This window comes from Podarcis raffonei, chromosome 15 (assembly GCF_027172205.1).
Source record: "Podarcis raffonei isolate rPodRaf1 chromosome 15, rPodRaf1.pri, whole genome shotgun sequence".
Classification (NCBI taxonomy): Eukaryota; Metazoa; Chordata; class Lepidosauria; order Squamata; family Lacertidae; genus Podarcis; species Podarcis raffonei.
The window spans coordinates 16,430,963-16,452,128 of NC_070616.1; the positions used below are offsets into that span (position 1 = coordinate 16,430,963).

The 21,166-nt window shown below is 54.0% G+C and overlaps 2 protein-coding genes across 2 annotated transcripts; one reads left to right on the forward strand and one right to left on the reverse strand.

Moving 5' to 3' along the window:
- Window positions 1-604: 604 nt before the first annotated feature.
- Window positions 605-7,098, forward strand: LOC128402528 (tricarboxylate transport protein, mitochondrial-like). The gene is made up of 9 exons (XM_053366709.1): window positions 605-768; window positions 1,376-1,483; window positions 2,031-2,130; window positions 3,022-3,160; window positions 3,639-3,723; window positions 4,208-4,312; window positions 4,430-4,545; window positions 4,629-4,702; window positions 6,298-7,098. Exons 1-9 carry the CDS (start codon window positions 666-668, stop codon window positions 6,410-6,412), a joined length of 945 nt encoding a protein of 314 aa, XP_053222684.1. The 5' UTR covers window positions 605-665; the 3' UTR covers window positions 6,413-7,098.
- On the reverse strand, window positions 7,096-19,608 carry SMTNL2 (smoothelin like 2). Its single transcript, XM_053366708.1, has 9 exons — window positions 19,015-19,608; window positions 14,834-14,924; window positions 12,555-12,767; window positions 11,606-11,668; window positions 10,748-10,814; window positions 10,447-10,620; window positions 9,718-9,835; window positions 9,251-9,402; window positions 7,096-8,326 (listed from the first exon to the last, which is right to left on the reverse strand). The coding sequence occupies exons 1-9, from the start codon at window positions 19,447-19,449 to the stop codon at window positions 8,200-8,202; spliced, it is 1,440 nt and encodes a 479-aa protein (XP_053222683.1). The 5' UTR covers window positions 19,450-19,608; the 3' UTR covers window positions 7,096-8,199.
- Window positions 19,609-21,166: the final 1,558 nt, after the last annotated feature.

Sequence of the window (21,166 nt, forward strand, 5' to 3'; positions counted from 1 at the left end):
GCCGAGTGGGGATTTGAACCCTGATATCTCCCAGGTCCTAATCCAACTCTCTAACAACTGTGCGCGCGCGTATGTGTGTGTGTGTGTATATCTGTTGGACAGCGCAGCAGGGTTGGACAGACAAAAGGAAGGCCCTTCACAGTAGCGCAGTTAACCTGTAAAAAGAGGATTAGTCTAATTCCTGGAGGGCAATAAGACTACTAAAGGGCTAACTAGCCATGATGGAGGCTGTGCTCTGCTGCCTTCACCATCAGAGGAGGCAGCGTTCACTCTAGTTGTCGGTCTCTCTTGTCATCCGTGTCCTGCTTCCTTCCCGCTATTGAGGAACCAGGGTAGCTAAAGAGAACCTTCCTACTCAGGACCACTCTACCTCCTATGACTGCGGGGCGCGGGCAGCAAAAGTCCTTTCTTAAAGCATGGCCTTGCGCATGCGCCAATGCCTGCCGAATGTGGTGGGGGCAGGGAAGCATCCCACTCGGCCACCCGACTTCGCCTCTGCGCTCAGCCAATCGCATGCTCTCTGGGCTTCGCAGCTGCCAATCCGCGTGCCCCCTGATGCTGGCTCGAGCGGCCCGCGCCATCTATTAATATTCATGAGGGGCTTATGAATATTGTAATCGAGCCGAGGAGCCGCCTCAGCCTCACAGTCGCCTGGGCGTGTCGGAATGGCCGAGACCTCGGAGCCTGGCGGGGCTCGAGCCCCTCCGGTGGCCGCCGCCGCCCCCGGCCGGCCCAAATTGACCCACCCGGGCAAGGCCATCCTGGCAGGTGAGGCAGAAACGGCCGCGGCGGCCCCTCCCCCGCACCCACTTTCCGTCCCCTGGGCGGGCGGGCGGGCACAGAACACACTGCGGTGTGGAATGAGGGGAGAGGAGGAGGAGACCGTCCCTTTGGTTGACGGCGCGACCTCCCGGTCCCACCGGCGCGGGCGGGTTGGCGTCCCTTCGCTTCCCCGTGGCTCCTCCTCGCCTTTGGCCCCCGAGAGCCCCTCTCTGGCCCGGAGGCTGAAGGATGGGTGGAGAGAGCCCTTCAAAGGACCGTGTTGCTCAGTGGGCACAGCACCTGCTTCTATCTGCAGAAAGCCCCCGACGCAGCATCTCCAGGGGTGGGAATGGGAGAGGACCTCCCGACGGGCACCCTAGAGAGGCGCTGCCAGTCAGTACCGGCAGTACTGAGTTAGGCGAACCGTCATCGCCCTCCTTTGGTGCAACGCGGCTTCCTCTGCTGCCCAGACCTGACTCTCTTGAAGCACCGCCTGCCCTGCTGAGCAGGACACAGCAGGCTGACTCTTCGGGCACGGAGCATCCCTCTTTCCTCCACGCAGATCAGGGCCCAGCTCACTGACACCTCACCCCCTTTTCTCTCTCCTGCTCAGGCGGCATTGCGGGGGGCATCGAGATCTGCATCACCTTCCCCACCGAGTATGTCAAGACGCAGCTGCAGCTGGATGAGAGGGCCAACCCACCACGCTACAGGAGCATTGGTCAGCCACCCTTTCCACCCCTTGGAGCGGGCTGGCCAGAGTCCCAAGGCCTTTGCATGGCGGGGGTTAGACTAGATGACCCTTGGGGATCCCTTCAAAGTCTACAATTCTATGACTGGCTGCTCTGACCCCCTACTGGGACTCCTCTCCTTGTTCTGGTGTTGTTTAGACCCAGTCTCCCTATGCAGGGCAGGTTGGTGGGTGGGCCTAATATCTTCTCAGGCACTTGCTGTTAGATTCAGCCCTTCCCAAGAACAAGGCATATTTGTGCCCCCTACAAATATCTCTCCACCTGACCCCCTCCTTGTGATCTAGATGGGCCACACCCCCTCTGTGAAACTGAGGCTTCCCTTGAGCCCATGTGCAGACTAGCAAGTGAAGCAGAGGCCTTACAGCTGAGTGATCACAGACCTTCTGCCTTGCAATGACTTTGGATTCCCTTCCCAGAACTTTACTCAAGCCAGGAGCTCCAGGCAGCTCTTGCAAGTGAGCCAGTCCGCATTCCACATCTCCTGTACTCACAGCATCTTTGGTGCCTCCCTTGCAGGGCACTGTGTGAGACTGACTGTCCAGGACCATGGCTTCCGGGGGCTGTACAGGGGCCTCAGCTCCCTGCTGTACGGCTCCATCCCAAAATCTGCTGTCAGGTAAGCACCTGCTGTTCTTTCTTGGCGACATCACCCTGTTGGCTTTTCTCAGACTTGCACACAGGGGCCGCTTTGGGGGTCCTAAATACAGCACCCAAATGGACTCACTAGAGCAGTGGTTTTCAACCAGTATGCTGTGGCACCCTGGGGTGCCTTGAATGATGGTCAGGGGTGCCGTGGGCAACACTGGCCTCTGCCCCTCTTTCTTTCCCCTCCCTCCTCTGTTGCCCTCTTGCGTCTCTGCCTCCCGTAGGCTTCCACAGCTGTTTATTGCAGCAGTCCTGTCTATAAGCTCTGCAGGCAAAGGTTGCCTCTGAGAGGCACCTCTCTTTGGGTCAGGAGGGGAAGTTCAGAGACCAGGGGTGGCAGCAGCAGCAGCTGCCCAGAGAACTCCCAAGGAGAGGGGAGAGGAGAGGAGGCTGAGGGAACACCCAAGAGGGGGTGTCCAAAAAAGGTTGAGAGGCTGCCAGCTCTGCAGGCAAGAGGTGACATAACTGGGCTCCTAGGCCCCACATGGGGTGCCACAGAAAGAATGTAGTTGGTCAAGGGAGTCGTGGACACAAAAAAGGTTGAAAACCTCTGCACTAGAAGAGGATGGCATCCAAATCCTCTGGTGGGGTCTCCTTTGTCCCCCCACCCCACCCCACTGTCCATCTTAGGCTGGACAGATCTAAGACGAACTCCTGTCTTCTTAAGACAGACGGACCCCCGCAGAAGGTAGCAGACTCTCCTTCATGGAAAGTTTTAAAGCAGAGGTTGGATGTCCATCTGTCAGGGATTCTGTAGTTGTGATCCCTGCATTGGGTTGGGCTAGCTGACTCTCTGGGATCTCTTCCAACTCTACAATTCTATGATCCCATGACACAGTTTGGGCCCCCTGGTTTTCTGCAGGTTTGGGGTCTTTGAGGTCCTCAGCAATTCTGCCAAGGACCCTCAAGGGAAGCTGGACAGCAAGAAGAGTTTGCTGTGTGGCCTTGGGGCTGGCGTGGCGGAGGCCGTGGTGGTCGTCTGCCCCATGGAGACCATCAAGGTAGGTGGAGCTCCAAGCATTGGTTGCATCTCATAGCAGATGGGATGGAACTGCAGCCTTGAGGCAGAGGCCGGTGGGAATGAATGTACCCCCACCCAGAGGCATGCAGTTGTGCCCGTCGTTGGGGGGGGGGTCCTGTCATGCGTGCATGACATCACACGCTCTTCTAACATTACCTACCTGTGAAGTAGGTCTGGCTGTTGGCCTGAGGTCAAGCTGGAAGTTTTGTGGCTCAGTGGATTCCCCCCCCCCCCGAACCCAGGTCTCCCTGATAGCAGCCAGGTACCCTGCACTAAGCACTGCACCACCCAGGTCGAGCTTGATGCACCATTTAGAGCACATTCTCGGTGTGGCAGGAGGGCACCTCGGCCCTCATTTTCTCCTATCCTATTTTTAGCTATGGATTTATTGATGAGGACAGACACAGGCAAGGAATAAGTTTGGTGCTGAATTCATTATTCTTCGTTACCGTTTGCAGGTGAAGTTCATTCACGATCAGGGGTCCCTGACACCCAGGTACAGAGGCTTTTTCCACGGAGTTCGGGAAATTGTGCGGGAACAAGGTAAGCTGGAGCAGAAATGCAGGCAGCTGCTTTTGTCTGTGCAGTAGAATAACAAATAAAGCCCTTGTTACAGTTCCTTGGTGGCGAATTCTGCCACAAAGACCCCACCTGGACTCCTGCATCTGGTTCTGGGCACCCCAGTTTAAGAAGGCTACTTGCAAGCTGGAAGGTGTTCAGAAGAGGGCAACTAACCACACCATGCCGGTTCTTTTCTGCATGCAAAGCAGATGCTCTACTGTAGAATCGTATAGAAGGGAACCCCAAGGGTCATCCAGTCCAACCCTCTGCAATGCAATGCAAAAACACTGAGTTATGGCCTTTTCCCGAAAATGGGGGAAGCTTTGCCCAAGCAGTGTAGAGCCACAGGGGTGTCTGCCACACAGAAACCTCTAAACTCTCTCTTGGCCCGAGGCCAGGTGGACTTGAAGGAACCCAGGCAGCAGCTGCCCCCTAACCAGAGCTCCCCATTTTCTCTGTCCTGCAGGCCTGCGTGGGACCTACCAGGGCCTCACGGCCACCGTCCTCAAGCAAGGCTCCAACCAGGCTATCCGCTTCTTCGTCATGACCTCCTTCCGCAACTGGTATCTAGGTAAGACACTCGGCTAAGCCAGGGATGGGCTTTCTTTACCCCTGTGCTGCTGGTGGTGGCAGTCCTTTCCTTCATCAGCCTAAATGCCTTTCTCTGCCCTTCTGCTGGGCCTGGCAGGGGACGACCCCCACAGGGAGATGAACCCGTTTGTCACGGCTGCGTTTGGGGCCACTGCGGGAGCAGCCAGCGTCTTTGGCAACACCCCTCTGGATGTCATCAAGACCAGGATGCAGGTGAGGGCACCCCCAGCCACCTCTGGGAAGGGGCTGGATTTCAGCTGCTCTTAACTCCAAACCTGCCTCTTCTCTTTCTCAAGGGACTGGAAGCATACAAGTACCGAAACACCCTGGACTGTGCCTACCAGATCCTGAAAAACGAGGGCCCTTTGGCGTGAGTGAGGCTAAACTGGCCTTCATCTTATCTGACTTGAACTGGGGCTCCTTTGTCTGCTTTAGGCCTTTTATCTCACTTTCTCTCCTCTTTGGCGACTCAGTGGTGTTTTAGCCTTAACAACAATCTTACGAGGTAGGCCAGGCCTAGATATACTGATTTTACCAAGGCTGCTCAGTGAGCCTTGAGGCTGAGCAGCGATTTGAATCCAGGCCTTTTCTCCCCACTCTCACCCACCCACAGCCAAGCCAAGTGTACCATCTCCCACACTGTACTGGACTTTAGCACTCCAGTTTATCTTCTGCAGAGTTCTTGTGGTTGCAGCATTGACTGCCTGAACCCTTCTATCCCAGCTTGATCACTGAGATCACCTGCAGCAGCATCACCGGTCAGAGAAACCGAGCCCTTGGTGTTGCATCAGCCCAGTCCTGTGGAACTCTCTGCAACTAGAGATGCAGCATGCACCACCATGCCACCATTTAAATGCCTGCTGAAAGCTTTTCTATTCTGCCAGGCCTGTGCAAGCAATTGAGAATACACACCCTTCCACAATGGCTAGTTGATGGCTGTTTAAAACTGTTTTTATGGTTTTGTTTCTATATACCTCTTTGATTTCTTTTTTGATTTTTTTGATACAGTGCTATAGAAGTATTTTTATAAATAAAAAATACACCCTGGGAGGCAGGATACCGGATGGAACCACTGTCTGGCATTTTCTCCTCTTCCCCCTCTCATATTTGTCATAAGACACACTGCCAATTCTCAGTTGTTGACATATGTGATGTAGCACAGAAGACATTCCCCGTGCCTCCAAGGGTTCTCTGCCTTCCCTTGCAAGATGTCCCTACCTGCAGCTGCTGACTCTGCAGGCAGCCCACTCATTTAATTAGTACAGAATTGTAGAGTTGGAAGGGAGCCCCGAGGGTCCTGCAATGCAGGAATCACAGCTCAGGAATCCCCGACAGATTTGTTTAAAGATCTTATTCGTGGCTTTCATCCAGTGCGCTCAAAGCAAGTGTGTGTGGTCCTCTTTCCTTTTACCACTGCCCATTTTATCCACAAAGCAACCCTGTGAAGTAGGCCAGGCTGAGACACAGTGACGGACCCTGCTGCTCACCCAATGAGCCTAAATAGCTGAGCTATTAAAAACAGAAAATATAAGGGATAATAAAATAACTAAAAAGGAGACATTTACCAAAAATTGAAAACAGAACCATGTAGAGGATGAAAGAAGCCAATTGGAAGAAGAGTTGAAATACAGTATGTATATATTTTGTGGACGGGTTGTTTTGTATAAGTTTCCATAGTTATTATGTTTTATTTGTATCTTTTTGTTTTTTGTTCTGTTGCTGTTTGTTTTTTGATTGGGCGTGATTATTTTTATGTTTAGTTTGATAAGTGTGTATATGTTGTAAAATAAACTCAATCAAAACTTACATAAAATAAATAGCTGGGCTGGGTTTTGAACCCAGGTCTCCTTGGTCCAGCCCCTCCGAGTCTCCACCCTCCAGCTGCTGTCTGATATTGGGTTAACAGGGGGGGGGCAACCTGTTGAAAACCCTTTTTCTGACTTTGGGATCTCTTCCCTTGCACAGGTTCTACAAAGGGACGGTCCCCCGTCTGGGCCGGGTCTGCCTGGATGTGGCCATCGTTTTTGTCATTTACGAGGAGGTGGTGAAACTTCTCAACAAGGTCTGGAAAACCATGTGAGGCTCTTCTGGTGCAGGAGGGGCTGGCGGACGAATCCCCGCCCCACCCAAAGCTCCCATTTCCTCTCCCTTCCCTCCCTCCCTCCCACCCACCCAGGAGAGGGGGAAGCCTTGTAAGGTCAGAGGTTCCCCTCTTCCAGGATAGCCCCCCAGCAAAAGGGTCACCTTGCTCTTATTAACCTTGCCCACCCCCCATTCTCTGGGAACACTGATCGGTACTCCAAAATGCTTCCAGCTCAAGCGCCACATGGCTTTCGTATACCTATTTATGGTCAGGAGCGCATACTCTTCCTGCTACCAATTCCAGGGGTGGGGAGAGGTGCTGTCCACTCCAAGTCAGCTGCTGCCAGTGTGTTTCGGGAGCAGATGCATTACAGGAGAGAGGCTTTGCATTGCAAGCTCAAGCAAGCACAGCAGCCCCCTCCCCTCCTTTAGAGGGGACAGAATCTGCCTGCATCCATTCGCACGTGCAGAGAAGCTCGATTTGTTCCTGGGGGCAATTCCTCTCCACTCTAGGAAGCAGCCATTGCACCCATTTCGAGGAAAGCCGTTGCGTGTTTCTGATGTTCGTGCCTTTTTATGTCTGTCTCTTTTTCTAACTTAGTTGCCGCTGTTATTTAAGGTTGACTTGATGTTTACAAGTTCATAAATGTTGCTTTTCAGAATAAAAGGACGAAGACCAAACAAGAGCTGCCTTTTAATATATCGAGAGAGGATTAGAAATGGCCATCTGTACAGAGCCAGGCATTATATATATATGTATGTATAAATATCAGCAAGGAAGCCTTAGCCCAAAAGCTCTTGCTGGCCTGAGGAAGCCGGAAGCACCTTTTTTAGGGTGGGTCAGGGTGGGGGTAGCGGGTGCCTAGCAGAACTAAGGAGCCCTCCTCCACAGGGTGCAGAATTTTAGGGCTCATTTTCAAGCTGGGAGGGGGGCTGTTTGAGACAAGAAGTCCTGCTCAGTTTCCATATTTGGGGAACTATGCAGAGTCTTCTGCCCTCTAACCCCCTGGGGTCTTCAGGCTGGCTTCAACTATGTCCAAAGCAGGAAGACAGAGTGAACACACACACACACACACACACACACACATATATAAACAGCGTGGCCTGCCTTGAAAGTGGGAAATGAAAGTGGGACAAAGAGGAACCAGGCTGGCCTTGGCAATCTGACTTGTGGCTCCTGTGGCCAATGGGGCAATTGTTCAGCTCTCAGCTTGGCCACATGGGCTGTTGCACCTTGGAGTTGGGCAGCGGAAGCAAGGTTGCCTTCACAGTAGAAGTAAAAACGGAACTGGGCTGCCCAATGCCAAACACACACACACACAGGCTGGGGGGTTCCTTCAAGAACTTAACCCCTGGCCACATCTAGCACCTGGCATCCAGCCTCTGCTACTAACCTCAACTCAGGAAAACAGGGCTCAGGGGTGGGTGAGAGGGTGGCACTGAGCTCTGTTGGCACACATGATGAAGGCAGCTTCCAGGCACAGGCAGACACCCCTGGGGGGCTGTGCCAAATGGAGGAAAGGGCAGCCTGAGCACCTCCTCCAGCCTCAGCTGCCTGGAGAGAACAAGAAACCTCTGCCTCGACCAGCAAGCCCTGCCGCCACAACCCACTGGCACTGGGCCTGGGGCGGTGGCAGCCTGTGCCCGCCTGGGGCCTCCCTCCACGGCCACGCTGGAAGAGGTGGGCACAGGGGAGGAAGCAACTGTTTGCTCCTCCGGCGAGCGCAGCGCCACAACCCTCTTGGCAGGCGGCCGTGGCAGCTCCCTTCACGGCCTGCGCTGGCTTCATTCAAAGCGCCGGAGGTGGTTGTAGAGGGACTGGACGTAGGTGAAGACGCACATGGGGTCCGGCTTGCGGCCCATCAGCATCATGTCGTCCACTTCGATCAGGCGGTCACAGCCGGCCATTTTCCTGCAAGAGGCAGCCGAGAGTCAGAGGAAGGAGAGAGAGAGAGAGGAACATTGAAAGAGCCTGATGATCAGGCCAAAGGGGGCCCATCTAGCCCAGCATCTTGTTCTCACAGCGACCAACCGGATGCCTGCAGGAAACCCGCAAACAGGACACAAGCACAAGAGTTTTCTCCCCTACTGTGGTTTCCAGAAACGGATTCCAAGTCAGTGCATAGCCATTGCGACTAATAGACCTCTCCTCCTCCATGACCTTGCCCAATCCCCTTTTAAAGCCATCCAAGATGGTGGACATCACTTCCTCCAGTGGCAGGGAGTTCCACAGTTGAGCTACATGCTGCATGAAATGCTTTTTCTCTATACTGAATCTTCCTATGTGCAGCTTCACTGCGTGTTCACAAGTTCTGCAGCTTTTCCTAAACATCTTACTTGCCTTTTCTCCAAGCAAAAAGTCCCAATTGCTGCAACTGTTCCTTATAAGGGAGTCACAGAATTGTAAGTTGGAAGAGACCCAAAGGGCCATCTAGTCCAACCCCCTGCAAATGCAGGAACCGTGCCCGCAACTATCCCTGATTAGCAGCCAGACCCACTGCACCACCCGAGTTGCTGCACCCCCTTGATCACTTGGGGTGCCTTATTCTGGACCTTTCCCAACTCCTTTTTGAGGCGAGGCAACCAGAACTGTACTGTTTTTCAAATGTGGTCATTCCTCAGACCTCCCTGCAAAGGAGGCTCAGGTGGACTTGCCCCAGGTCCTCCGTCTCAGAACATTTTCTCTCTCCGCCCCCTGCCCTGCAAGCCCTCCCCAAATGTCAGGCAGAGGCTATAAATGCCACAAACTGAACTGGAGAGCCTGTGCAACCAATCTCTGTGCCCACTAAGGGTGAGCTTCCAGCTCAGGCAGCAGGGGAGGCTGCAGCCAACTTACTCCGCCGTGCTGAAGGCCACTTCAAAGTTCTCCTTGCGCTTGGTGGGGTCTCGTGCTTGGTAGTCAAATTCCTCTGGGAAGAAGGAGTGGACCAGGGCACAGAATGCCATACCGTCACTCCAACTGGAGGAGAAGTTCTGCAGGTCGATGTGCTGCCGGAGGTGGAGGGGAGGGGGCAGAAGTTAGAAGGAAGGAATGCTCTGTGCTATCAGGGTTACGAAGCCCCCTCCCCTTTCACAACAGGCCATGGGGCTCTACAAGAGTGAAGGAGGGAGACGGTGAGATGGGGATCCCTACTTGGCCATCAAGTTGGCTGGGTATAACCTTGGGGATCAGGCCCTGCCTCTCAGCCTAGCCTACCCCACAGGGTTGTGAGGATTAAATGAGGAAGAGGGAGACCCCCTCACGCCACCCAGAGCTCCGCAAAGAAGGAGGTGGGAGATACAGGCAACAGAATAAGCGAATACCTTGTAGCCGATGGTTTTGGATCGGCACCAGTCGAGGAGGATCTGCTTGATGCTGCTCGCACTGGCGACCCCAAAGCTCTGCGACCGCTTCAGCTTGGCCCGTCCCTCCCCTTTGCCCCTGCAGGGAAGAGCATAGAATTGTAGAGTTTGAAGGGACCACAAGGGTCATCTAGTCCAACCCCCTGCAATGCAGGTATCTTTTGCCCAACATGGGGCTCAAACCCACCACCCTGAGATTTAAGAGTCTCATGCTCTACCGACTTGGCTATTCCCAGTGTGGAGGCACGGCCCAGCCACTGGGGCTAGAAGCTGTCAATAGCAGTCTCCTCCATGAGCTGGGCTGTGGCTGCCACGAGAGTTTTTGTCCCTCCTTTGCTTGCAGGAAATTTGACCATCTTGGGTCACCCTCCTCTGCACACCTTCCGGCTTGTCAATGTCCTTCTTAAACTGTCATGCCCAGAACTGGACACAGTATTCCAGGTGTGTTATGACTAAGGCAGTAGTATTATTACTTCCCTTGATCTGGACACTAGACTTTGGTTGATCAGCCTAGAATTGCATTAGCCTTTCTTGCTGCTGCATCACACATACAGCTTCTGGTTTACTAAAACCCCTGGATTCTTTATGCATGTACTGCTGTCAAGTCAGCTGTACCCCCATTTCATACAAGTGCGTATAGATATGCACCCCTCACAGCTACAAACTGGGATCACAGGAGGCGCCACATACTTCCCGCTGTCCTGATCAAACTTCTCGAAGAGGGCCTTCCTGGCCTGTGTCCCAGAGGTCCGGGGCAGCGTCTGAGACCTCACCAACTCTCTCCGTTTCTCCACCTGCCTGTGGACCGTGGGGGGTGGGGAATGGGATTTCGGGGCTGCATCCCGCTGGTTGTCTGCAACGATGCTGTCAGAACAAGAGAAACAGGCAAATGTCCCATTAAAAGAGAGCTACAGATGACCAATCCTTTTGAAGTTGTGGGGGCTCCCTGAATGATGCCTCCAAGCCCCCCCCCCCAGCCCCAAAGCCTCACCTTTCACTAGCCTGGTGGGCTCCGTAGGTTATGGCTGACACTGACTTCGTCACAGAAGAGAATTTCTCTGTGGATAAAATGAAATGAATGAGGGTGAAGGCATTTTGGTGGTGCCCACCCACCCCCCTTTACAGAACTCCTGCCCAGGGAACAATTGGCTTTTCTACTCCCCAAAAATCCTTATAGCCACATGTGCCCAGATCCCTTTAAGGTATTTATTGCTGCTGGTTAACCAGGCTCATAAACAGAGACTCCTGTTTGCTACCTAAGTCCATCTCCTCCAGTCTTTGCAGAGCCAAGGGTCCATCAATGTCCCCTAGCTAATGCAGGCTTGGTGTTTTGAGTGTCACGCAGATCCATGTAGCAGTGGGCCATAAGAGCGTAAGAAGAGTCCATTGGATCAAGCCAATGGCCCATCTAGTCCAGTATCCTGTTCTCACAGTGGCTGACCAGATGCCTATTGTGGGAAACCCACAAACACGACCCGAGCTCAAGAATCCTCTTCCTGAGGTATTCAGAAGCAGAGCATAGCCATTGTGGCTAGTTGCCATCCATAGCCCTCTCCTCCATGAATTTGCCTAGTCCTTTAACGCCATCCGAGTTGGTGGCCAACACTGCCTCCTGTGGTGGGGAGGGCAGTTGCATGGCTTAATCATGTCCAGCATTTGCTTACGTCACTCTATCTCAGTGAGCCCTGAGCAGGGTTAGGATTCCGGTGTTGCCGGACAGGCAATTTGGCCTGCCAGCGCCTTCAGCCTCGGGGTGGCCCCTGAATTCACCTCCATACTGTAATTATGGAAACCCCTTGTTGTAAATGGTGGGACGGGGGAAGCTATTCAGTTGGACAAGCCAGCTGACCTGAGGTGACGGCGGCGCTTCCGGTCCTCGTGGAACTTATGCTCCAATTCTTCACTGCGCTCACTGCAAAGAAGCAGAAGTCAGAAGCCTGCAGGTTTGGTTTTCATGCAAAGGAAGGCAGGCGTCTATTTATCTCAAAGCATGTGAAGAGCCCTTGAAGGATCAGACCCAGGCTGATGGACCAGGAGGGTGGGCCTCACCCCACTCTGGCAAAAGTGTTTGAACAGTTGATCCTCTAAGCTGCTGTGGAGATTTGGGGGACCCTCTACTACAATTACAGTGGTACCTCAGGATGCGAACGAGATCCGTTCCGGAGCCCCGTTTGCATCCTGAATAGAACGTAAGACGCGACGGCGCATCTGCGCGTCGCGTTTTGCCGCTTCCATGCATGATGTCATTTTGAGTGTCTGCGCATGCGCGAGCGGCAAAACCCGGAAGTAACGCACTCCGTTATCCTGGGCTGCCGCGGAGCGCAAGCCGAAAGCGCTCAACATGAAGCACATTCAACCCAAGGTATGACTGCACAGTGGTACCTCGGGATAAGTACTTAATTCGTTCCGGAGGTCCGTTCTTAACCTGAAACTGTTCTTAACCTGAAGCACCACTTTAGCCAATGGGGCCTCCTGCTGCCGCTGTGCCACCGCTGCACGATTTCTGTTCTCATCCTGAAGCAAAGTTCTTAACCCGAGGTACTGTTTCTGGGTTAGCAGAGTCTGTAACCTGAAGCATATGTAACCTGAAGTGTATGTAACCCGAGGTACCACTGTACCTATAACTCCACAGTAAACACATATTTAAAGGGCCTAGCACAAAGCCTCCTGGCAATCCTGCTGGGGTCTGAGGCACAACACTCACGGGTCGCCTTGGGGGTGAGGCCCTCAATGGCTGAAGGGAGCCACATGCCTCCCGCTGCCACCAGCCACCGTCTGGGTTCCTGCTCTTCTTTTACCTCCTTGGCTTGATGTTTTCGACACAGCCTCGCTCGGCTGCCCTCCGGGAGCGTTTGGCGAGATGGGCGACCCCGTGGTTTCTCCCGAATAGGTTTCCGATACTCTGGTGACGGAGGTCACAGGAAGGTGCGGCATCCGCAGACTCACTGCCGGCTCGTGGGCCTCGGGGGAAGAATTCGGCCGGTGGAGAGGAGGAGGAGGCCCCCCCAGGCCTGGGGGTACAGGGAGAGATGCAAAAGTAGACTGAGTGCAAAGGTCACTACTGGGGCTCTGCATGTTCATAGTGAACAGTTCGCGTTAATGGAAAAATTCTAGACCATCTTTTAGAGGAGGACGGATCCCTCCAAGCAGTTTGCAACATCTTGTTTTTTCCTCCTTCTGAGATTATTATCATTTCCTGCAGCTGACACAAACATGCTATTGCTTCAAACTACTGGGATGGCGGGGAGCGAGGACGGTGGCAAGAAGGAAAATAGAACTATAGAGTTGGAAGGGACCTGAGGATCATCTAGTCCAACCCCCTGCAATGCAGCAATACGAAGCTGTCCCATACAGGAATCGAACCTGCAGCCTTGGTGTTATCAACACTTAATAGTTCTAACCAACTGAGCTTTCCAGTGCAGAACATGTGTGTGTGGCCCCCCTCCAGGACACTGCTGCTTTTGCCAAACCAGAGATCCGCCTGCTAGCATCCTATTGTCACAGTGGCCACCAGATGCCTCTTTTGTGAAACACACAAGCAGAAGTTGAGCTCAAGAGCACTCTCCCCCCGCCTGAGGTTTCCAGCAACTGGTAGTCTGAAGCATTGCTGCCTCCAACTGCAGAGGCAGAGCTGGGCCATGGTGGCCAACAGCTATGGAGAGCTCTCTCCTCCTCCATGAATCGGCCCAATCCTCCTTGAAAGCAATCCAAGTTGGAGACCACCACTGACCTGCTGTGGGATTTGCACAGTTTAACTATGTGCTGCATGAAGTATTTTCTTTTCTCTGTCCTGAACCTTCCAGCATTCAGCTTCGCTGAACCTTTCTCCATCCACTTCCTCCAATTACGACATGCATCATTTTATAAATTTCTATCATGTCGTCTCTTACTCGCCTTTTCTCTAAACTAAAAAGTCCCAAATGCTGCAACCTTTCCCCATAGGGCAGCGGTTCTCAACCTATTGTTCCCCAGATGTTGTTGGGACTACAACTCCCATCGTCCCTGAGCTCTGGCCTTGCTAGCTAGGGGTGATGGGAGTTGTAGTTCAACAACATCTGGGGACCCAAGGTTGAGAAAGGCTGCTGTAGGGGATTTGCTCCATCCCCTTGATCATTTTGGTTGCCTTTTTCTGAACCTCTATGTATTTAGCTGGGGGTGGCAGGTTGCCGTCCTGAATGCTGGTTGGCATTTGCCACTGCAGAGATCCTCCTCTGTGTTGGAGAAAGCAGGCAGGACTTTGGGGGCACTTGCAAGCCAGAAGCAGCGACTCACTGCAGCAGGTGAACAGCAAGGAGTTGGCTGCTCATTTCCTGATTGCCAAAGTTCCCCTGTTCTCAGGTTTGGGTGGAGGGAGGTGGTCAGAGAAGGGAGAAAGGAGGTCCCACTTCAGCCTGATGGCTCCCAGAGCAAGGCTCGCTCAACTCCGCTGGCACCTTTCCGCAATCCATGACTTGGGATATTTGCTTATGCCAGGCATAGGCAAACTCAGCCCTCCAGATGTTTTGGGACTACAACTCCCATCATCCCTGACCACTGATCCTGTTAGCTAGGGATGATGGGAGTTGTAGTCCCAAAACATCTGGAGGGCCGAGTTTGCCTATGCCTGGGGCTTATGCTCTTGTACTCAGAAAACTTTTCAGCCGTTTCTATCCCTCCTTCATCCCCTAGGGGGATCGCAATCACAACTTTGAAAAAGAGAGAACTGAAAAAATGTTAAAGGTTCATGTTGAAAGTTGTAAATGGAGTGTTTGTAAACTGCCTTGATTTTCATTCAGACACATGAATAAGCATGAATAAGCAAACAAACACCTCCGTCCCAATAATGTAGATTTCGCTCATCTTCCCATCTCTGGGATGGATACAGGGTGAAAGAGGGAACATGTTTAGAGACCCCATAAGCCATACCCCACTCCACCCCACAAAGGCTGCCTTGCGAGTTTGCCAGGTTTGGAGTGGGCCAAATTTGGGGCTGTTCTGGAGCACAGCCTGTCCTTCATTTAGCTGTGGTTCCTGCATTGCAGGGGGTTCAACTAATGATCCTTCCACCTCCACAATTTCTCCAGCATGACTTCCTTACCTCCGGAGGGCTGGTGGTGCCCATTCTCCAATGCAGCTGAGTCAGGGGCTCTCCTGCTCTTCAAGTCACTCAGATCATCTAAGTCCAAACTCTGCAAAAAAAAGAATAAGAGAACTTTGAGAGGAGCACGTGCAGGGCCAGAACCCCACAGAGCAGAGCTTCAAAGCTTTTCAGAATGCAGTTTTTGGGGGGAGAGGGTGGTGCTTCTGAACCTCAAGTGTGCTGCTGACAGGGGCTCCCAAACTCTGCCCCCCCAATGGACCACTTTAATTCTCCTGCCAATTGTAGCAATTGTAATATGCTGTGCTAAATGCTGTATGGTTTTTAATTGATACCCCAACACAACATATCTGACACCTGGAAATAAACCAGATGCCCCAGATGTCCTCATAAGCAGGACATGAATGCAACAGCAGCAGCCCCCTCCCCACTGATGACCCCCAGTCCCCACTCTTCAGGGGCACATGCCTCCTGGCAGTGGAGACAGAACATAAGCATCAGGGGTCAGAGCCATTGACAGCCTTTGCCTCCTCCCTGAGTTTGTCTCATCCACTTGGAAAGCCATCCAAATTGGTGGCCATCCCTTCCTCCTGAGGCAGTGAGTCCCACAGATTGTGCTGTGTGAAGAAGGACTTTGTCTGCCCTGAATCTTTGAACCTTCAGCTTCATTGGGGTGGGGGGCTTGTTTCCAGTTGCCCACGAGAAAAAGGTGCACAGACAAAAGCTGACACATTTCTGAGAAATCATTATGTTTATCAAGCGATCTACGAAATAACAATGCAGAATTACACACACACACACAAAACGCAGGATTATTATACTTGTCACTCGTGCTAAAAATGTCTCCAAATATCAAAATCTGCAAGATCCAGGTCCTCAATAAAACAGACTGCACTGTTCCCCACCACCGCCTGTCAAGAACTGACCTGCAGCCCTTGGTACAAACTTAAGCCAGGAACTGCAACCCACTAGCAGGAGGTACATCACCTGGAGAAGATGTGCCCACCTGGAATTGGGAATTTACAAAGAGCTCCTTTCAAATATTGGTCCGGGGCCTGAAACACGGGAAGGAGTGTCTCTCGGAGCATGCACAAAGCATTTTCTTTTCATCAGCTGAGTAACCACAGCCTCCACCACATCCAGGACACAGAGAAAAACCTCCAGGCACAGGAATGTGGGATGCGGGAGGGAAGTGGTGACCTGTGCAATATGCCTGGTTGTCACCCACAGGTGGTGAAAGGAGTTCCTCGGAGACAGCCACAGGGCAGGGGCCTGTAGAGCGGCTGACCAGACCAGTGCACCCACTAGGTGCTATGACCTCTGAGCAGCCTCTGTGGCTGAAGGGTGAAGGGTGAACGTGGAGACCTGGACCTCACTGCCCACCCTGCAATGCCTTCCACCCACAGCTGGATTAACACTCCAAAGTGAGGCTGCCAGAGAACCTTAAAAGTTGGAAGGGACCCCAAGGGTCATCTAGTCCAACCCCGGCAATGCAGGAATCTCAGCTAAAGCAACCATGGCTCTGCTTAAAAACCTCCAAGGAAGGAGAGTCCACCACCTCTCGTGGGAGGCTGTTCCACTGCTGAACAGCTCTTACTGTCAGAAAGTTTTTCCCCCATGTGTTTAGTCGGAATCTCCTTTCTTGTAACCTGAGCCCCCTCTCAACAAGGCAGCAGGAAACATTTGCCACTGCTAAGCAGCAGCAGCAGCTGGCCCCAGTTGCCCTGAGGCACCACCAGCGACTGCCATGAGCCCAGGATGGGCTCGCGTGACACAGCGAGGGTGCGGTGCTGGGCGCTCAGCCCCAGCCGACGTGGGGAGCACCCAGAGGTGAGCTTGGAGAGAACAAAATGCAGACCCTTCCGAAGCCCCGGCTGTCAACCTCTGCTGTCACTGAGCGTAACATAAACCAGGCCCACTCCCTGCAAAAGCCATTAATCATGCCGATGGAAAGGCCAGAGGCTGGTTGCTGGGCTGGAGGGGGACTCCAGCTGCCTGTGCTCCTCTCCTCCCCCTCCCTCCCCCCAGGGCTCAGCTGCCAAGGTGAGGTCATGGCTAAGTGGTCCTGACAGCAGCAGGCGGCTCAAAGCAGGAGCCACCTGGAAGCAGGAGCACACAGCTGGATCACTGCCTCTGCCTCCTCCACTTTGGGCTTCAGAAAAACACAGCAGAGGCTGCAGGAGGGGCTGGAAGAAAATCACTCTCTCTCTCTCTCACTCACACACACACACACTGGCCAGGGAGATAAACCGCAGAAGCAGAAAGTCTCAGCGAGGTTTTGGCCCCGCAGCAGAGATGAGGCTTTGCAAAGAAAGGCAGATCAGGAGTCTGGGAGGGGGGCAAGGCACGGACCTCCCCATGGAGATGGCCTTGAAGTCCCCACACCGACAGATGGGGGTGGGATGGCAAAAGCTGGGGCCAAACCAGCCGCATGACCCTGCTAGACTAGATGTGCCCCCTTTGGTTTGATCTAGCAGGCTGTTCTTATGTTCTTAAGGTGGTTTGGGTCAAATGAGGAGAACTGGCAGGCCAGAGGTTCCCCAGTGCAGCCCATCAACCTCCCAGTCCAGAGACTGTGCAGCTCTGAAGAGTCATGCCGTGGGGGTGCAAACAGTGTTAGAAACCCAGATATATAAGCTAGGAGCCAAATGACTCTTTAAACCAGGGTTGCAGTCACCAAAACGGAATGTCCTAGTTGCTACTTTGGGGCCAGAGGGCTCAAAAGTCATACCTTTTGGTTCTTGAAATTCGTTCCGATTGTGCAGATAAAAATATCGCGGGTAGAATTCTAAAGGATGTGTTGCCAGTGTGTGAAAACAGGGAAGATCCAGTGAGCCCCAGGCATGCACCTCCAGGGGGTGGAGACGTCAGGCAGCATCCTGGCGCCCAGGCATCTTCACTTGGTCGCAAGTGGCTGGTAGCCAGGTGCAAAATGCGCTTGGTGAAGTTCAAACGCTGGGCAGAAGGACAAATGGAGGTAGGACCCTGCCTGGGGTCTTGTCAGGTGGGTCCTCCTGGCTCCTGGAAAGCTCCTAGCCTTTGGTCCAATCCAACAGTCTGAACAGTGGCTGATCTAACTTCTGTTGCATGCAGCTATGCTCTCCAGGAACAGTTGCTTGTTATTAGCTTCTCGGGAGTCTAGTTTGCCTGTGCTTTTGGGGAAACATTTTAACATCCATGTCCCCAGATTTCCCAGCATGGGGGAATCAGCAAGCCTCCCCCGCCCCACACAAAAGGGCAAAAGGTGATCCCCACAGGACTAAATCCACCCGATATCCAGATTGAGAAATCCCATCTCCTCCACAGGAGGCAGGGACACCAAGTCCCAAGTCATCCTTCTATTTAGGGGCTTGGCAAGCAGCTGGTCCTTAAGACATCCCCAGCCTCAACCTCTGGCCGATTCCCATGGGTCAATCCTGTGGCCCAATGCCAGACAGAGGACAGCAGTACTCTTCACATGCTCCAGGGTGCTCTCTTTCTGCATCCCAAATCCAGCACTTGCAAAAACAAGAAATGCATCCTGTGGTACTTTAAAGACGTTTAGCTTTCGTGGCTACAGAGGCCATTTCCTCGCGAAAAGAGGTTCTGGGGTCAGGAGCGCCCCCACGGAGAACAAGCTTTGCTCGGCCACACAATCCCCCAGGAAGGAGGCGGCATCGTTTCCCAAACTCCTCCCTCGCTTGCTGCCGGCGCTCTTTGCACCGCCCCGCGGCCGGAACGGGCTCTTCCCTCCTCGCCCACCGCGTTCTCGAGGTGGTGGGCGGCGGCCCTCCTGCGCCCCTCCCACGCGGAAAAGGCCACAGGGGGCGTCGGACGGAGGGCCACCACCCCCTGCTCGAGCTAGCGCGCTCGACGTGCAAAGGCGCTCGTGCAAACATCCTGCCCGCAGCAAATCCCCCGCCCTCGAGGGTCGCTCGACAGCCGCCACTAGGGGGGGTGGGCTCTTTCTTTCCTCCTCTCTCCTGCTCCACCCCCACCCCACCCCCCGTGCCAAAGCGGTACTTCTTCAAGAGGAAGGAAGAGCGCCCAAGGATTACTGGGTGGCCGGAGCCTCCCTGACCGTCGGGGCCGAGAGCGCGCGAGGGAGAAAGGGACAGGGGGGCCTCCAAGCCGTCGGGGCTGCTGCTGCTGCTCCTTTTAAGGCGCGATCCCACCTGCCCGCCCACCCCCATTGACTTCACCTGGCTTTTGGTGGCAAGGGAGAGCCGGGCGTGGCTGGCGAAGCGGCTGCTGCTGCCTGGCCAGGGCGCCGTCGTCGTCGGGGCTTCGGGCTCGGGACTGGAGGCGTCCGGCAGCCCCGCCGCCCGGTTGAGGGCCTCCACCTGCCGGGCCAGGCGCTCCACGTGCGCGCGCAGCTGCCGGTTCTCTCGCTGGAGCTCGGCCACGTTGTGTGCCAGCGGGTTGGCCAGGCGCAGCACTTCGGCCACCTGTCGGTCCACGCCGTTCTTGAAGGCCTGGATGTCCACGTGGATCTCGCGCACAGCCCCGCGCAGCGTCTCCTCGTAGCGACCCAGCGCCTCGCACACCGTCGCCGCATCCTGCGCGTTCAGGTCCGCCAGGTCCCCCGGCGACGACCCCGAAGAGGACTGCGCTCCCCGCGACGCGCTGACCTCCATGGCACCAGGGAGCGCAACCGGCGTCCAACAACACTAGCAGCACCTCGAAGAGCCCCGTGTGTTCATCCGCCTCTCTGGTCGGCCCAGCCGGACCCAGCCTTTTATAGACGGCAGGTGGGAGGGGGCAGCCAGCCGCCGCTCCGGGCCTGGAGAGGGATGGGTGGGCGCGAGAGAGGGAGGGAGCAAAGACGCGCGGGGAGTGGGAGCTTCCCGGCCGCTACAGACAGCCCCCTGGGGGGGAGGAGCTGCTGGCCCGGCCCGGCTCGCCTCTCCTCAGTTGTTGGGGCGCAGCTGCCAAAGCAACAATTCGTTATCGTTGGGGGTGGGAGAAGAGGGTCCTCTAAGAGAGGCGAGGGGGTGCTCTGAGAGGGAGAGGACACCTGTGCGCAAAAGGAGGGAGCGGCCGGTGGACGGTTCGTCGGACAGTTCTTGGGTAGTTTTGCCAAGCAGCAAGTCCCTGGGCAGGAATCTTCCTGTTGTCCTTGAATTGGCCTCTTTTAAGACCATTTCGCAAAGGGAAGGAGAGAGGCACCCAAGAAGCATTCTCTGTAAGCCACAGAAGGAAAAGCCTCCAAGCTTTCCGGCTGGCAGGGGAAAGGAGGGCGACCCACGCAGGGACCTTCCTGCCCAGCACATCTCGGGCCTTTCCCTACACATCCTTCCTTAGCCTGTGCGCAGGCAAGCCAGACACCTGAAGGGGAGCATGTTCCCAGGGTTGTTCCCCCCTCTCCCAGGGAGGCGGGGGCAACTGCAACTGTAGCCATCCCCAATTCATTTCACAGATGCAATCCCATCTCACCCTTAGGAAAGACGCTCTCTTTGCAGAGACAATCGTGAGCGCCCTTTCGGTATGTTTCGGGAAAACCTGGTGGGTACTTGGAGAAGGTTCTAATGATCCAAATTCCTTCTTTGAAATCCTGCACTGGGGAAGCCTCATCACTCTCAGATGGGCAATGTAATGGGAAAGAGGTTGGTGGGTGAGACTGGCATTTCTTGCAGGCACCTGGATGCTGCACACAAGTGTAACTTTAAGACATCAGTGGCTGTGAGTGTATTGGCCGGGGGTCCTTCTGTTTATTCCCACCTTCGCATCATAGAAGGTCAGTGGGTGAACATACCAGCAGTTCTAGTGATTCAGGCATCTGTTCTGGCCAAGTTTCTCATCTTCGGTCCACCTTTATTTCCCCAAATGCAATAGGTATGTTTATCGGACACTTAAATGTGTGTTAGTTTTTTGGGGGTTTTTAAAAAAACAAACCAACCTGATCCAAAGTTGCAAAACTGCTGCACAGTTACGGTGGGCCGTGACATCACTGGCACTAGCCAGTCAAGCACTGTGCACTTCCCATTTTTGCCGCAAGTCAGCAGAATGGGAGCAACTTGCTGAGGAGGAAAGATTGCAGCATTTGGGATCTTTTAGTTCAGAGCAAGGTGGAGTGTAAGAGGTGACACGGTGGAAGTTTATAAAATTATGCATGGCGTTGAGAAAGTGGATAGAGACTTAGCAGCCTCTTCTGATACCCTTAACTGGCTCTTACTGAGCAGCTTCACCCAGGAGAGGAAGTTGCTTGTCTGACCAGCAGAAGGAGGTGCCTGGGTAATCGTGGAGATTCTCACTCAGGGCCAGATTCATTTGTTTGCAGCCTCCTGAGCCTTTGAGCAGGGAGTTGGTGAGGCACCTTCTCCACATGCTTCCAAAAGTTATTCTGCATTCAGC

Bases quoted from the DNA above. Each gene is read 5' to 3' on its own strand.
- LOC128402528 (XM_053366709.1), top strand. From the start codon at position 666: ATGGCCGAGACCTCGGAGCCTGGCGGGGCTCGAGCCCCTCCGGTGGCC. The intron at 2,131-3,021 runs GTAAGCACCTGC...GGTTTTCTGCAG, and splicing joins ATCCCAAAATCTGCTGTCAG to GTTTGGGGTCTTTGAGGTCC. The intron at 3,161-3,638 runs GTAGGTGGAGCT...TACCGTTTGCAG, and splicing joins GCCCCATGGAGACCATCAAG to GTGAAGTTCATTCACGATCA.
- SMTNL2 (XM_053366708.1), bottom strand. From the start codon at position 19,449: ATGGAGGTCAGCGCGTCGCGGGGAGCGCAGTCCTCTTCGGGGTCGTCG. The intron at 14,925-19,014 runs GTGAAGTCAATG...TTTTTTTTGCAG, and splicing joins CCCTTGCCACCAAAAGCCAG to AGTTTGGACTTAGATGATCT. The intron at 9,403-9,717 runs GTATTCGCTTAT...CACCTCCGGCAG, and splicing joins CCAAAACCATCGGCTACAAG to CACATCGACCTGCAGAACTT.